This window comes from Somniosus microcephalus, chromosome 19 (assembly GCF_052327205.1).
Source record: "Somniosus microcephalus isolate GS21.2 chromosome 19, FLI_Smic_1.0, whole genome shotgun sequence".
NCBI classification, from domain to species: Eukaryota; Metazoa; Chordata; class Chondrichthyes; order Squaliformes; family Somniosidae; genus Somniosus; species Somniosus microcephalus.
This window is the reverse complement of record NC_141005.1, coordinates 5,128,338-5,144,300: the sequence shown is the minus strand read 5'-3', so window position 1 is coordinate 5,144,300 and position 15,963 is coordinate 5,128,338. Positions and strand designations below refer to the sequence as shown.

At 45.6% G+C, this 15,963-nt stretch overlaps 1 protein-coding gene across 6 annotated transcripts in view; it reads right to left on the bottom strand.

The window, feature by feature from the left end:
* Positions 1-3,846: 3,846 nt before the first annotated feature.
* The window catches only part of pitpnm2 (phosphatidylinositol transfer protein, membrane-associated 2), a 395,812-nt gene continuing 383,695 nt past the window's right edge, over positions 3,847-15,963 (bottom strand). For all 6 annotated transcript variants that reach the window (XM_086011868.1, XM_086011869.1, XM_086011871.1 and 3 more), the window contains 4 exons: positions 15,783-15,932; positions 11,838-12,021; positions 11,528-11,656; positions 3,847-8,625 (listed from right to left, as the gene is read on the bottom strand). In XM_086011868.1, coding sequence (XP_085867994.1) covers positions 8,302-8,625; positions 11,528-11,656; positions 11,838-12,021; positions 15,783-15,932 — 787 coding nt within the window. In that variant the 3' untranslated portion in view covers positions 3,847-8,301. The remainder of the gene's footprint in view (positions 8,626-11,527; positions 11,657-11,837; positions 12,022-15,782; positions 15,933-15,963) is intronic.

Below are 15,963 nucleotides of genomic sequence, written 5' to 3'. Positions count from 1 at the left end.
GCTCTCTGTGGTAGCAAATTCCATAGATTTACTACCCTCTGAGTGAAGAAGTTTCTCCTCATCTCAGTTTTGAAAGGGCAGCCCCTTATTCTAAGATTATGCCCCCTAGTTCTAGTCTCACCCATCAGTGGAAACATCCTCACCGCATCCACCCGATCAAGCCCCCTCACAATCTTACATGTTTCGATAAGATCGCCTCTCATTCTTCTGAATTCCAATGAGTAGAGGCCCAACCTACTCAACCTTTCCTCATAAGTCAACCCCCTCATCTCCGGAATCAACCGAGTGAACCTTCTCTGTACTGACTCGAGAGCAAGTATATCTTTTCTTAAATATGGAAACCAAAACTGTACGCAATATTCCAGGTGTGGCCTCACCAGTACCCTGTATAACTGAAGCAAGACTTCCCTGCTTTTATACTCCAGCCCCCTTGCAATAAAAGCCAAGATTCCATTGGTCTTCCTGATCACCTGCTGTACCTGCATACTAACCTTCTGTGTTTCATGCACCAGGACCCCCAGATCCCTTTGTACTGTAGCACTTTGCAGTTTCTTTCCATTTGGTTGAGGCACTGGTTTACATCTCATTGAGAAGTTTTTTTTGGGGTGGGGGGGGATTCATTTCAACGTTTGCAACCATTTGTCAAGTTCACTTGATTTTAATTTAAAAATGAATTGTTAATTTTTTAGAACAATTTAAATGAATTCCTTCTTTCGTTAAATTTATCGCGTAAAGTGCAAGAGCAGTAAGATTGTACAGAACATGGGAAATATGGGGGGGATAGAAGAGGCTGGGGCACCTCAACCCCCGCTTCACCCCCCCCCCAATAAACTCCACTCTGCACAACACAGAGAAACATCCCAGCAAGCCCAGTCCCCGGCCCCCGGGATCGACACAGATTAGTTCCGATTACACCTCTGCTTTAGCCACGAGCTGCCACTTTGGAGCAGCCACGTTGTTGAGTGAGATATGTCTGAGTTTGTAGATTGGAACACTGAGAAACTGTGAGGAGATGGAAAAAACAAATGTTCTCACAGTGAGATGCAAATATTCTTACTGTTATGGGTATAAGCTTTTGGGTGATGTGGAAACATGAATTACAAAGGACAAGATCGATGTGCAGTGTTTTAAAAAGTTAACAGGGCAGAAAATGGAGGTTGGATTTTGTACCTAGATTTCTAAATTACAATCGCTATCTTCCCTTGTCAAAAGTGTTTATGTTACACCCTTACTTTAGAAAAGAATTGGTGATTTCCGTAACAAAAGGTGTTCTCTACTGAAAAAATAAAATTTAATTCAAAAGAAAGTGGAATTAATTGCCTTTTTAAATAAAATAAGCCTCACATTTAAATCTTCTCAACCAAGATGGTGAGCGAGGGACAAGTACGAGGCCTCTGTCTGAAGCACTACTGAACAGGACACTCACCGCAAGCTGGTTGGATTGGAACTTGGGGCTGGAGCTTCCCCATGGGGAAGTGCACAGCATCACTCTCGCCTCTGAGTCAGAAGGTCGTGGGTTCAAGCCCCACTCTAGGGACTTGATCACACAATCTAGGCTGACACTCCAGTGCAGTACTGAGGGAGCGCTGCACTGTCGGAGGGGCAGTACTGAGGGAGCGCTGCACTGTCGGTGGGGCAGTACTGAGGGAGCGCTGCACTATCGGTGGGGCAGTACTGAGGGAGCGCTGCACTGTCGGAGGGGAGGTACTGAGGGAGCGCTGCACTGTCGGAGGGGCAGTACTGAGGGAGCGCTGCACTATCGGAGGGGCAGTACTGAGGGAGCGCTGCACTGTCGGAGGGGAGGTACTGAGGGAGCGCTGCACTGTCGGAGGGGTAGTACTGAGGGAGTGCTGCACTGTCGGAGGGGCAGTACTGAGGGAGCGCTGCACTGTCGGAGGGGAGGTACTGAGGGAGCGCTGCACTATCGGAGGGGCAGTACTGAGGGAGCGCTGCACTGTCGGAGGGGAGGTACTGAGGGAGCGCTGCACTGTCGGTGGGGCAGTACTGAGGGAGCGCTGCACTATCGGAGGGGCAGTACTGAGGGAGCGCTGCACTGTCGGAGGGGAGGTACTGAGGGAGCGCTGCACAGTCGGAGGGGTAGTACTGAGGGAGTGCTGCACTGTCGGAGGGACGGTACTGAGGGAGCGCTTCACTGTCGGAGGGGAGGTACTGAGAGAGCTGCACTGTCGGTGGGGCGGTACTGAGGGAGCGCCGCACTGTCGGAGGGGCAGTACTGAGGGAGCGCTGCACTGCTGGTGATACCGTCGTTCAGATGAGACGTTAAACTGAGGCCCCGTCTAACTTCGGGTGTATGTAAAAGATCCCATAGCACATTATAATAGCAGGGAGTTCATGACCTCTGTCCTGGTCAACATTTATCCCTCAACCAACACCATCAAAACCAGATTAATTGATCATTAATCTCATTGCCGTTTGTGGGATCTTGCTCTGTGCACATTGGCCACCGTGTTTGCCTACAAAACAAAGGGGACTACACTTCAAATGTTTCTGGTACATCCTGAGGATGTGAAAGACGTATAGAAATGTTAGCTCTTTCTCTCGGCAATTCCCTTGCACAGCACAGGTGAAAGCACAACCGAATAACTGTCCCTCGACCAACTCCATGATGCGACCACCGACAGTGCAGCGCTCCCTCAGTATCGCCGCTCCGACAGTGCAGCGCTCCCTCAGTATCGCCCCTCCGACAGTGCAGCTCTCCCTCAGTATCGCCCCTCCGACAGTGCAGCTCTCCCTCAGTATTGCCGCTCCGACAGTGCAGTGCTCCCTCAGTATCGCCCCTCCGACAGTGCAGCTCTCCCTCAGTATCGCCGCTCCGACAGTGCAGCTCTCCCTCAGTATTGCCGCTCCGACAGTGCAGTGCTCCCTCAGTATCGCCCCTCCGACAGTGCAGCTCTCCCTCAGTATCGCCGCTCCGACAGTGCAGCTCTCCCTCAGTATCGCCCCTCCGACAGTGCAGCGCTTCCTCAGTATCGCCGCTCCGACAGTGCAGTGCTCCCTCAGTATCGCCGCTCCGACAGTGCAGCGCTTCCTCAGTATCGCCGCTCTGACAGTGCAGCGCTCCCTCAGTATCGCCGCTCTGACAGTGCAGCGCTCCCTCAGTATCACCCCTCCGACAGTGCAGCTCTCCCTCAGTATCACCCCTCCGACAGTGCAGCTCTCCCTCAGTATCGCCCCTCCGACAGTGCAGCTCTCCCTCAGTATCGCCGCTCCGACAGTGCAGCTCTCCCTCAGTATCGCCCCTCCGACAGTGCAGCTCTCCCTCAGTATCGCCCCTCCGACAGTGCAGCGCTCCCTCAGTATCACCCCTCCGACAGTGCAGCGCTCCCTCAGTATCGCCCCTCCGACAGTGCAGCTCTCCCTCAGTATTGCCGCTCCGACAGTGCAGCACTCCCTCAGTGTGGCACTGAAATATCAGCCGAGATTTTGTGATCAAGTTCCTGGAATGAGGCTTGAACCCACAACCCTTTGAGTCCGTGGGCAATTACAGTCACACTGAATGGACGAAGAGCCTGAGCCCATTAATGCGACAGTTACAGTGACCACCGAATGTCAGTCCCATAAAATTAGACAAGCCAAAGATTCTGCCACTAAGAATGATTATTAAACCACCTTTGACTTGGTACTCTGTCATCTATTAACCTCCCATTCTGTTACAATCTTTAACTTCAGAAACATCATGCTGAAATCAAGCCCTTAGTCGTCCCCACCTTCAGCGTGCTGCTGGTTAAACCCCCATTATCTACACTGGCCCTTTCTGAGAATACATTGGTCATTTTTAATCAGCACCGGGATCAGAAGTAATGAATAAAATACAAAGGAAAGTAATGCTGTCCCATTTTCATTTAATCCATATAACGTACAATTATGCACAAAAGCACACCCAGGCATTATAACAATGCATGAATAACAGCCAGAAGTAGAAGTCTGTGCAAGTGTGGAGTGTTACATACAAGTCTACAGATCTCAAAACATCTCTACACACTTACACTGAACTAAAATCTAAGGAATGGAGACCCAGGGGCAGCAGATTAAATCTAATACAGTATTTAATTCATTTGGGGTGTGCAGCTATTTAACGGGTCTAGCAAATTGTACACATTTTTCAGTTGCAGTATTTAACTTGTGTCCATATGTAACATTTCTATAAATAAAATATAACAAACACTTCTGAATAAAAAAATTACTGTCAAAGTTATCAATATATCCATGGATCTTGCACAGAACAGAGGACGTGAGGCTTCAGCAGCTAATGCTTAAATGCAGCAAGTTGTCTTACCTTAAATCAGCAAGACGACCAAGTGTTCACACGCTTGTGACGAGTGGGCTGGATTTATTAGTGACCCTTTGGTGAGTCGTAAAGAGCGCTACGAACTTGCACCACTGTGTTCGCCTGCCATGCATCGCTCAGGACTGGATGACGTTTATACTCGGGAGCTAACGGTCAGTACAATAGACCTATACCTATTTCTGTAGCAACGCTGCGTGCAGCTTGGCAACACTCTGCTTCTTTACAGAGTGTAAATAAAACAAGCCGAGGTAAAATAAATGCTTTTAAACATTGTACGGCTAGCTCCAGTTTTCAAGCAAGTGCTGGATTATTCCTCAGCACTGACTACAACTTTACAGGGCCTTAAATCAAAATATCGCTGCAATAAATAGCAAGGGACTGAGCTTTGGAATTGACTCAGAAAATCTTGTGGAAAAATATACTTGCTATAATTTGTACTGCTACATTGAGAATGAAGAATCAGTATCTGTTTACATAATGGCTTTGTGCAAGAGCACCGTGACCCACTGAAATTCAATGAAAACAAGGTCTTCAATGGTGCCAAATGCTGCTGCAGCCCTTGTATTGCTGATCTGTCAGTACAACAAGTGCCAGACCTGTATCTAGTGTGTCTGACGGTGGAGACCTGGATGTGCAACTCTGATGAATTCACACCAAGGCCACGTACACCACTTCTAACAGATACAATACAGACTCAAGCCAGACTTATGAATCTTATTCCCAGTCAGTTAGGAGCCTACATAGGGTACAAGTGACAGTGAACAGTCCCGGACTTGTCGGGGAAGGGGAGGGAGGAAATGAAGTAAACTCTGATCGTGGTCTCTCCTTAGGCATTTCTCTGCCTCAGAAAGGAATATAAACACAAGATGATATTTGGCACTTAATTTTTTTAAAAGTCTGCCATAATTAGAAACCCCTGCCCTTATTTCCCACTGTTTTGTAATGGCTTAACTTGCTTCAGTCTTGGGACCAATGGAATTTTGCAGTTTCATAACAAGGGTCAAACAGCTCCAGAATGAAAAGATCTACATCTCGAATTATTATACGGAGAAACTAACCTATGACGACAAGTTCTGTCTGTGCTTATGAGTAGAGGAGGCTGGTAGCCAATGCAAACTGGATGCAGTGCAGGAACCATTCAAAAGGGCTAGTCTTGGAAGCTTCGGATTGCCATGCCCGGTGCACTGGGCTGTAACTTCTACTTCTGAACAAAACCAGGTCCAAATTCTGAAACGCGAGAAGATGCCAGTTCCCCATCTCTCCCACCCCACAGTAGAGGGAAGAGAATTAATGCTTAAACCTGGGGTCACCAAAAGGTCACACTCACTCCAGTACACCCACTACATTGATTGTCAATGCCATGATTACTGATTATGAATAGTGGTTGTATATTGCACTTGCGCAATGACAGTTAAATTATTCTTGGTCCATAAAATAATTTTATATATAATGTTCAAAACAAAATTCTATGTTTTAAATATTAATAAAATCTGAAGGATTTGTCACCTCCTGCAGTTTATCTACACCAATAAATAGCTCTCACCTTATTTAGACCTACATTTACATATCTTTTGCTTTACATTATCTACACACAGTATTTGTTACAGAGCATTTCCAACATCCCCTGCAGAGTATCTGTTACCTGGTTTAACTTTCTTTCTTGTATGCTAGGTTTTGGGATTTAAAAGGCCAAAAATAATCCGAGTTCCACGTGCCTTTTAACGATTTAATCATTCAGGTCGATCTAGTTTGTGAACCTGTGTCGAATATTAAACATTCAAATAAATGGACAAGCCTTTCAGTGACAGGAAAGCATAATGAATACTAATTAAATTTAAACTGTTTCCGGTTGGGTTAAGTGGGTTTATGTGCGGTTCTCGTGAATGGGAACAGCAAAGTTTTGCAGCACAGAATGGTGGGAATGGGTCCTGCACACAATCCTGCTGCTCCCCTCCCTGACATGCTACTGAGCCGAGGGAGAAGAGTCCCATTAAACTCACTCAACTGCCTGCTGAAGGCTGGTTTCAAAGGAGCACTGGCAGAGACAGGGAGCAGGCTGCCTAGAGGCCAGTCGCAAGCTATCGGTGTTGAGTGGTACGAAGATACCAATGAAGGGGGGGGGGGGGGGAACAAGCCTTAAAAGGAGGAAAACTAGTATCAGTAACAGAATATCAGAAAGCTGCTCAGTGAGCAGGCTTTGTGAATTGAAAATTTACTTGCTGCAAAAACAGATCCTTTGGGAAAAATGCATTCAGTGCCATTCCCTGTACTGCTGCCATTGAGAACTGAGAAACAGGATCCATCTTTGTAGCGAGACATGTTGAGGTCAGTTCCTTTCTCTTAAGTTGGCTAACCGAGAGTCAGGTCATTTCAAGGACGCGAGAGTGATTAACAGCTTTCAGTCCCCCACCTCACAAAACAATTCAGACACTAAATGACGTCTGAAATGAACCACTAACCCTAACTACTCGAGCTTTTGTTACTATTGGAAGCACTTGAGTTGACTTGCTTGATCTCAATGAACGGCTTCTGCCAACTGTCTCAGTACCTGCAGCAATGTGGAACTCTGTTGTTACTGATATAAAGAAACACCATTTTCTATACTTGTGTGGAGCACTGTCGACTATGGGTGGCTTTCTCCAGTCAGTTCTGTATTCAAATCGAAGCATTAGTCACGCAACTGTACTTCAGGGGAAGATAAAGTGTCAATGTGAACATGTCTTATTTAATGAATGGGAAATCAAACTGTCTATCAAATATAAAGAAGCTAAAAGTAACTGTCGATTTAGCATCTTTGTTCCACAGGGAAATTCCTTCTGTGTTCACACTTTCTTTAAACTACCACCATCTGGCACTGTAGCTACAAGACAATGCAGCCAGTTGCTCTGGACTCTGGGCTGGTGCACACTTGACTAACTGCCTGACTAATGACCATTGTTTAACCCTAAAGCCCACGCTTGTTCTTCCTTTACACCTTTTCCCACTTCTGCCGCACTCTTCCTTCTTATGCAAGTGGGAACTCGTCTGTTAGAGTCACAGTACCTCAGTGCAGGTGAAATGTAAATTTAACTGACAGCAGATCTCTCTAAATGAAGGAAAGTCTTCAAAAGAATTACAGAAACTGACCATCGCAGAAATACCAACTTTGAATTTCATTTATCTAACGTTTGGCACGAGATCTCATTTATAATTAACCCTTATTACTCGGCAAAAATGGATACTGTCCCTTCGGATAGCATTATTGGGAAGTTTCTTGTTATTGAGTCAAGGAACCGAGTTCTTTTTAAGCACGGCTTATCTGTTCACTTGGACGGATCCAACCTACGGTTTCAGACAATTTGGCAAGCTGCCTTGGATGAATCCTCACGTGTTTACAATCTACATACAGGAGGATTACTCGGACGTTGATGTTAAGTAACTATCATGCACTACTGGGGATGATGTAGTGACATGAGACGGTAACAGACTTCCAATCTAAAGTTAATCAGTGCAAAAACTGAGGTTATACAGTATCGAGTTACTAAAGCTAAACTGCATGAAAAATAACAGCTAATTTTGTGTGACTTTCCTGCTGAATTTCAAGGAGACTTTTGGAAACTGTATGGTTGGTAACAGAAACCCAGTGAATTAAAGGTACCATAAGTTAGTGTGGACAGGAGGCACGGGTATTTACAATTGTCACTGCCAAAACCTGAATAGAAAAGATGCAGAATTAAGCAGGTTCTATAAGTCTGAATTACATCTCTATAACTAAGTTAAGGTTAACTTTTGAGCTAGTGTTCCACAAATGCAACATTGCATTGTTAAGGCCTGCAGTCCACACAAAACACAATGAGTTCACGTCTTCAGTATCTTTTTGTTAGCACCATGGTACCCATTCACCTGCAGTGCTTGCTTCAACCCTTACATCACCAGCAGGTTTATCATTTGCCACGTCGACCCAATGCCCTGAAGCCAACTCGCCAACTCCTCCCAGTGTCTTGCCCCTTCCGTTAAACGCCAGATTCCAGTTTCGACATGCCCGTGCGACCCCAGCACCCTGCAGTGATGCTCATGCTCCTCTGACTGCGCTCCTTGTCTCGATCTCGCTCGCTGTCAGACTGGCTGTGTGTCCGTTCGGGTTTTGGGGGCGTGGATGTCGATTGCTGGCTGGAGATGGTGCGCAGTAGGTGGTTCCGTTTCCTCAGGAAGTCCGTCTGCCCGGGTAACCCGAAGCTGCCCTTTCGCAGCACCATCCTGGAATTACTTTTAGCAGGATGCGATCGATGGTTGTACTCCAGCTGGGATAGATGTGCTGCATATCCATCTGCCAAAAACTAGAGCAGCACAACACAACTATCAACAAGGCGTAGATTTGGTTGGGTCTTAAGAAAATATATTCATGCTCGTTAAATGGCCAGAGACCAGAAATTTCCACCTCTTTAAAACAAAAGGTAGGTCGAGGAACGTCATATAAAAGAAAAAAATTACTTGCATTCCAAAGCGCCTTTCACAACCTCAGGACATCCCAAAGCACTTTACAGCCAATGGAGTACGTTTGAAGTGTGGTCACTGTTTTAATGTAGGAAATGTGGCAGCCAATTTACGCACAGCAAGCTCCCACAAACAGTACTGGGATATATGACCAGATAATCGGTTTTTAATTGTATTGGTTGGGGAACAGATATTGGCCAGGACACCGGGGAGAACTCCCCAGCTCTTCTTTGAATAGTGCAATGGGGTCTTTTACGTCCACCTGACAGTGCAGCGCTCCAGCCTTGGTACTGCACGGGGAGTGTCACCCTAGATTATGTGACGGGAAAAATTAATTAAAAAAATCATATAAAACACCTTAGGATTTTCCTATATTTTAAAAGTATATTAAGGGCAAGAGGATAACTAGGGAAAGAGTAGGGCCCATTAAGGACCAAAGTGGCAATGTGTGTGGAGCCAGAAGATGTAGGTGGGGTTTTAAATGAATTTTTTGCATCTGTGTTCACTATGGAGAAAGACGATGTAGACATAGAAATCGGGCAGGGGGACTGTGATATACTTGAACATATTAGCATCGAGAGGGAGGAGGTACTAGCGGTTTTAGCAGGCTTAAAAGTGGATAAATCCCCAGGCCCGGACGAGATGTATCCCAGGCTGCTGTGTGAGGCAAAGGAGGAGATTGCAGGGGCTCTGACACAAATTTTCAAAACCTCTCTGGCCACAGGGGATGTGCCAGAGGACTGGAGAACAGCTAACGTAGTACCATTATTCAAGAAGGGTAGTAGGGATAAACCAGGGAATTACAGGCCAGTGAGCCTAACATCAGTGGTAGGGAAATTATTGGAAAAAATTCTGAGGGACAGAATTAGTCTCCACTTGGAGAGGCAAGGATTAATCAGGGATAGTCAGCATGGCTTTGTCAAGGGAAGATCATGTCTGACCAATTTGATTGAATTTTTCAAGGGGGTGACTAGGTGTGTAGATGAGGGTAGTGCAGTGGATGTGGTATACATGGATTTCAGTAAGGCTTTCGATAAAGTCCTGCACAGGAGACTGGTCAAGAAGGTAAGAGCCCATGGGATCCAGGGTGCCTTGGCACATTGGATCCAAAACTGGCTTAGTGGCAGAAGGCAGAGGGTGATGGTCGAAGGTTGTTTTTGTGACTGGAAGCCTGTGTCCAGTGGGGTACCGCAGGGATCGGTGCTGGGTCCCTTGCTGTTTGTGGTCTACATTAATGATTTGGATGTGAATGTAAAAGGTATGATCAGTAAGTTCGCAGATGACACGAAAATTGGTGGGGTGGTAAATAGCGAGGAGGGTAGCCTCAGTCTGCAGGACGATATAGATGGGTTGGTCAGATGGGCGGAACAGTAGCTAATGGAATTTAACCCTGAAAAGTGTGAGGTGATGCACTTTAGAGGGACTAACAAGGCAAGGGAATACACAATGAATGGTAAGACCCTAGGAAAGACAGAGGATCAGAGGGACCTTGGTGTGCATGTACATAGATCCCTGAAGGCAGCAGAACAGGTGGATAAGGTGGTTAAAAAGGCATATGGGATACTTATATTCTATGCCTCGGCTAATGAAGGCAAGAGCAGGGAGGTTATGATGGAGCTGTACAAAACGCTGGTTAGGCCACAGCTGGAGTACTGTGTGCAGTTCTGGTTGCCACACTATAGGAAGGATGTGATTGCATTGGAGAGGGTGCAGTGGAGATTCACCAGGATGTTACCTGGGCTGGAGCGCTTCAGCTATGAAGAAAGACTGGACAGGCTGGGGTTGTTTTCCTTGGAGCAGGGAAGGCTGAGGGGGGACCTGATTGAGGTGTACAAAATTATGGGGGGCATAGATAGGGTAGATAGAAAGGAACTTTTCCCCTTAGTAGAGGGGTCAATAACAAGGGGGCATAGATTCAAGGTAAGGGGCAGGAGGTTTAGAGGGGATTTGAGGAAGAACTTTTTCACCCAGAGGGTGGTTGGAATGTGGAACTCACTGCCTGAAAGGATGGTAGAGGCAGGAACCCTCACAACATTCAAGAAGCATTTGGATGAGCACTTGAAATGCCATAGCATACAAGGCTACGGACCAAGTGCTGGAAAATGGGATTAGAATAGACAGGGCTTGATGGCCGGCGAGGACGCGATGGACCGATGGGCCTCTTTCTGTGCTGTATAACTCTATGACTCTATGACCTATAACGCCTAGTAACACTACAGTGGGTAATACTCTCGCCTCCGCGTCAGAAGGTCGTAGGTTCAAGCCCCACTCTAGAGTCTTGAGCACAAAATCCAGGCTGACTTTCCCAGTGCAGAACTGAGGGAGAACTGCACTGTCGGAGGTGCCGTTTATCGGATGACTCATTGAACTCGGGCCCTGTCTGACTGTTCTGGTGGAGGTTGAAGATCTTACGGCACTATTTGAAGAAGTGCAGGGGAAGTTCTCTTGCTCTCCTGGAAAACATTCCCCGCTCAACCAACACCACCAAAAAATCCCAGAAAAGGACATTCGCTTCATTGCTGTTTGTGGGAGCTTGCTGTGCATAAATAGGTTGCTGCATTTGTCTCCAAGTCCTCTGGGACATTCCTGAGATACATGATAAGGTGCTGTATTACTGCAAGCCTTTTTAAAAAAAATATAAGCTGTCTGCACTTCCTGCCCAGTGCCTGTGATGATTAAATATCTGCATGATCAGAAGGTTATTATCTATCTACTTCAAAAAATTCTGACAATGGAAAACAATACCTGACACTGATGCTGATACTTTTTAGTTGAGCGACCTACGATGTAGATTTGTGATGGCGATAAGCCAAGGGAACTGTAGACTGAAATATCCTTTGTGGATCCGTACGCTGCATGAATCTTCATCAATACCTGCAAGTTTCAGAAGTACACAGTGGAATTAATACTTGGAGACATTAGGGATTGAGACGTAAAATATTAGTCACTGTTTAACCTAAAACACATGTGTGAACAAGGATACAATTAGCACTGAGCATCAATAATTTAGAAGTTAGGTGAGATATACGACAGTTAAAAAAAATGAAATGCCTACATCTTGCATGAGGCTGCGAAGGAAGTTGGCTTTGTGCCTGAGAGGATCGTGAACGAGTCCATCACAGAAGGAGACGATTCCATGGGGGAAGTTATGTTGAGACAGCCAAGCCACCACTCTCTGCTTCTGCATATCGGGTCGTCCCGTCACATATATAATAAAGTAGCCAAGATCCTGCCAGTGCCTGCGAGTACAACAGCTGGTTAACCTTTGTTGTTAAAAGGCTCTACTTCCACAGGTCTCAACAGGGATTATATTTCTATACAACTTATTATGAGAAAGAAATATGTGAGAAAGTATTAAAGACTGCAACATGATTCGGATTTTGCACTAAAATTGATTAAGCTAATTCTTCTAGTTTTGATCATAAAACTGGAAGATGCACAAGGTGTTAACGTGTGAATATTGTGTACATTTTAGTTTGGATATTAAGGGAATCAAGGGATATGGGGATAATGCAAGAATGTGGAGTTGAGGTAGAAGATCGGCCATGATCTCACTGAATGGCGGAGCAGGTTCAAGGGGCCAAATGGCCGACTCCTGCTCCTATTTCTTATGTTTTATGTTTATCATGTAGCTGTTCCTGCAAATATGTAACAACACCTGGATAACGTACACAATGCAAAGGTCACCGAGACCCCACATTCAGGACAATTATCTGCAATATCTAGTAGTTAGTTGGCGCCCTCACTTAATGCAACAGTTTAAGTGTCAATAGACATTTCAAAAGTGGTTTATAACTTTATTCACAGCACATTTTCAGGGACAAAATATTTATGTTCAGATGCAAAATGACTTTATTAACTAAAAATAATCTACAACAGAGTTGATCTAAAGTGGAGTAGCCTGCAGTAATCTCTGTCACTGGGACTCCTGTCCTCTGGCCAATGCCGCTGCTATTTTTCCAAAGGTTATTAATATCCAGCACTAATCCGGATTCTGTCAGCAGTCCCATTACTCAGATGCGTCCTCTTTCCTTTCACTGCCCTCACATCCTGCTGAGACTTTGTTTGAGAAACTCTGGCATGTCGGCATGGAAACTCGTTCACAAATCCCACTCCAGAGGTGATGATTTCTGAAACATCTACATGGCTGGAAAATGTGGAATGCGTCACCTCCACAATTGTTAACACTGAAACTTCAACCCCGAGAATTCACTTCCCTGTCTAAGCTTGACAACATCAGCAGATGGCGATGCAAGATAAATGTCTCTAACAGTGCTGTCCAATACATTAGCCACATGCGGCTAATTGGGAATCAGTAAATAACAAATGAGTAACAGACAGTCATTGGGCCTGTGGTCTCAATACTCATAGTCAGACGGTGTGTGCACGAGTTCATCAGAATGATACCGGGGCTAAAAGGTTTAAATTATGAGGACAGGCTGCATAGACTAGGCTTATATTCCCTTGCGTATAGAAGATTAAGGGGTGATCTAATCGCGGTGTTTAAGATGATTAAAGGAGTTGATCGGGTTGATAGAGAGAAACTATTTCCTCCGGTGGGGGGAGTCCAGAACAAGGGGGCAGAACCTTAAAATTAGAGCCAGGCCGTTCAGGGGTGATGTCAGGAAGCACTTCTTCACACAAAGGGTAGTGGTGAAAATCTGGAACTCCCTCCTCCCCCACCCCACCCGAAAAGCTGCTGAGGCTGGGGGTCAATTGAAAATTTCAACTGAGGTTGACAGATTTTTGTTAGGCGAGGGTATTAAAGGTTTTGTAGCAAAGGCGGGCAACTGGAGTTGAGATACAGATCAGCCATGATCTAATTGAATGGCAGAACAGGCTCGAGGGGCTGAATGGCCTCCTCCCATTCCTATGTACCTTAACCTTTTTGTGTGTTTGTTGGTAAAATAGTAAAATGATAAGCAGAGTGTGCGAGTGTTTTTTGATTGCTGAATGTTTTACTTCCTTGGTTACTGAACAGTGGGAGATGTTTGATCAGTAAATATCCACATATGAAGATCATTTACCTGGATTGTGAGAGGCGTTTTCTACTAAATTTATTGCATGTGAAAATTCTGTATGTAATTCTGTGTAATGTGGCTAAAAGCATGTCGCCTCAGTGATCACTATCGGGCTAGACTGCTCTAAGAGATAGTGTCGCCTCAGTGATCGCTATCGGGCTATCCTGCTCTAAGAGATAGTGTCACCACTGATCGCTATCGGGCTATCCTGCTCTAAGAGATAGTGTCGCCTCAGTGATCACTATCGGGCTAGACTGCTCTAAGAGATAGTGTCGCCTCAGTGATCGCTATCGGGCTATCCTGCTCTAAGAGATAGTGTCACCTCTGATCACTATCGGGCTATCCTGCTCTAAGAGATAGTGTCGCCTCAGTGATCACTATCGGGCTAGACTGCTCTAAGAGATAGTGTCGCCTCAGTGATCGCTATCGGGCTGTCCTGCTCTAAGAGATAGTGTCACCTCAGTGATCGCTATCGGGCTAGACTGCTCTAAGAGATAGTGTCGCCTCAGTGATCGCTATCGGGCTATCCTGCTCTAAGAGATAGTGTCGCCTCAGTGATCGCTATCGGGCTATCCTGCTCTAAGAGATAGTGTCGCCTCAGTGATCGCTATCGGGCTATCCTGCTCTAAGAGATAGTGTCGCCTCAGTGATCGCTATCGGGCTACACTGCTCTAAGAGATAGTGTCGCCTCAGTGATCGCTATCGGGCTATCCTGCTCTAAGAGATAGTGTCGCCTCAGTGATCGCTATCGGGCTATCCTGCTCTAAGAGATAGTGTCGCCTCAGTGATCGCTATCGGGCTAGACTGCTCTAAGAGATAGTGTCGCCTCAGTGATCGCTATCGGGCTACACTGCTCTAAGAGATAGTGTCGCCTCAGTGATCGCTATCGGGCTAGGCTGCTCTAAGAGATAGTGTCACCTCTGATCACTATTGGGCTATACTGCTCTAAGAGATAGTGTCGCCTCCGTGATCGCTATCGGGCTAGACTGCTCTAAGAGATAGTGTCACCTCTGATCACTATTGGGCTATACTGCTCTAAGAGATAGTGTCGCCTCCGTAATCGCTATCGGGCTACACTGCTCTCAGAGATAGTGTCGCCTCAGTGATCACTATCGGGCTAGACTGCTCTAAGAGATAGTGTCGCCTCAGTGATCACTATCGGGCTAGACTGCTCTAAGAGATAGTGTCGCCTCAGTGATCGCTATCGGGCTATCCTGCTCTAAGAGATAGTGTCGCCTCAGTGATCACTATCGGGCTACACTGCTCTCAGAGATAGTGTCGCCTCAGTGATCACTATCGGGCTAGACTGCTCTAAGAGATAGTGTCGCCTCAGTGATCACTATCGGGCTATCCTGCTCTAAGAGATAGAAATGCCTGAAAAATATCAATGCATCAAAACAGAATAAGAGCAAATGCAAAATGGTAACATTCACAGCAGAAAAATATTATATTATCAAAATTAAAGGACCAACTCTAAATGACAACGTAGTTTAGAAACAGAAAATGCTTGAAACACTCAACAAGTTAGGCAACATCTATGGAGCGAGAAGCAGAGTTAACGTTTCAGCTCGATGACCTTCCGTCAGAGCTCTGTTCTCACATGTATGTTCAGCCTCTTGTTCCGCCTGTTGCCAGCATTGTGTGTTATTTCAGATTTCAGAATCTGCACTATTTTGCTTATTGTTCTTATCCAGTGTACGCTTTAGCAAGGACAGGCACATTTACTTAACAAGCTCCCACAAAAAGCAATGTGATAATGACCAGATAATCTGTTTTAGTGATGTTGATTGAGGGATAAATATTGGCCTGGACTCCCCTGCTCTTCTTCGAAATAGTTAGCAAGAAAGTGTTGTAAAATCATTTTCTCTGCTTTGTAGTCGTGCAAATGGTTTTGCTAACATTAATGAATGAACTTTTACCCCACTTTCTCAATGACACTGTGACATCATTGCTAGTCAAGGTCCATTATTTCCATTTACCTTACAACATCCACTGCTCCAGCTCTGACCTTGGGGTCACTGCCCATAATGGAGACACTAGCTGCGAATGATCCATCGATACTAAACACCACACACTCTGTTCTTTTTGGCAGAACAGTTATGTAGCTATCCCCAGACGTATGATCTCCCCTATTAAAAAGATAAAGAAAATCTTTTTCTC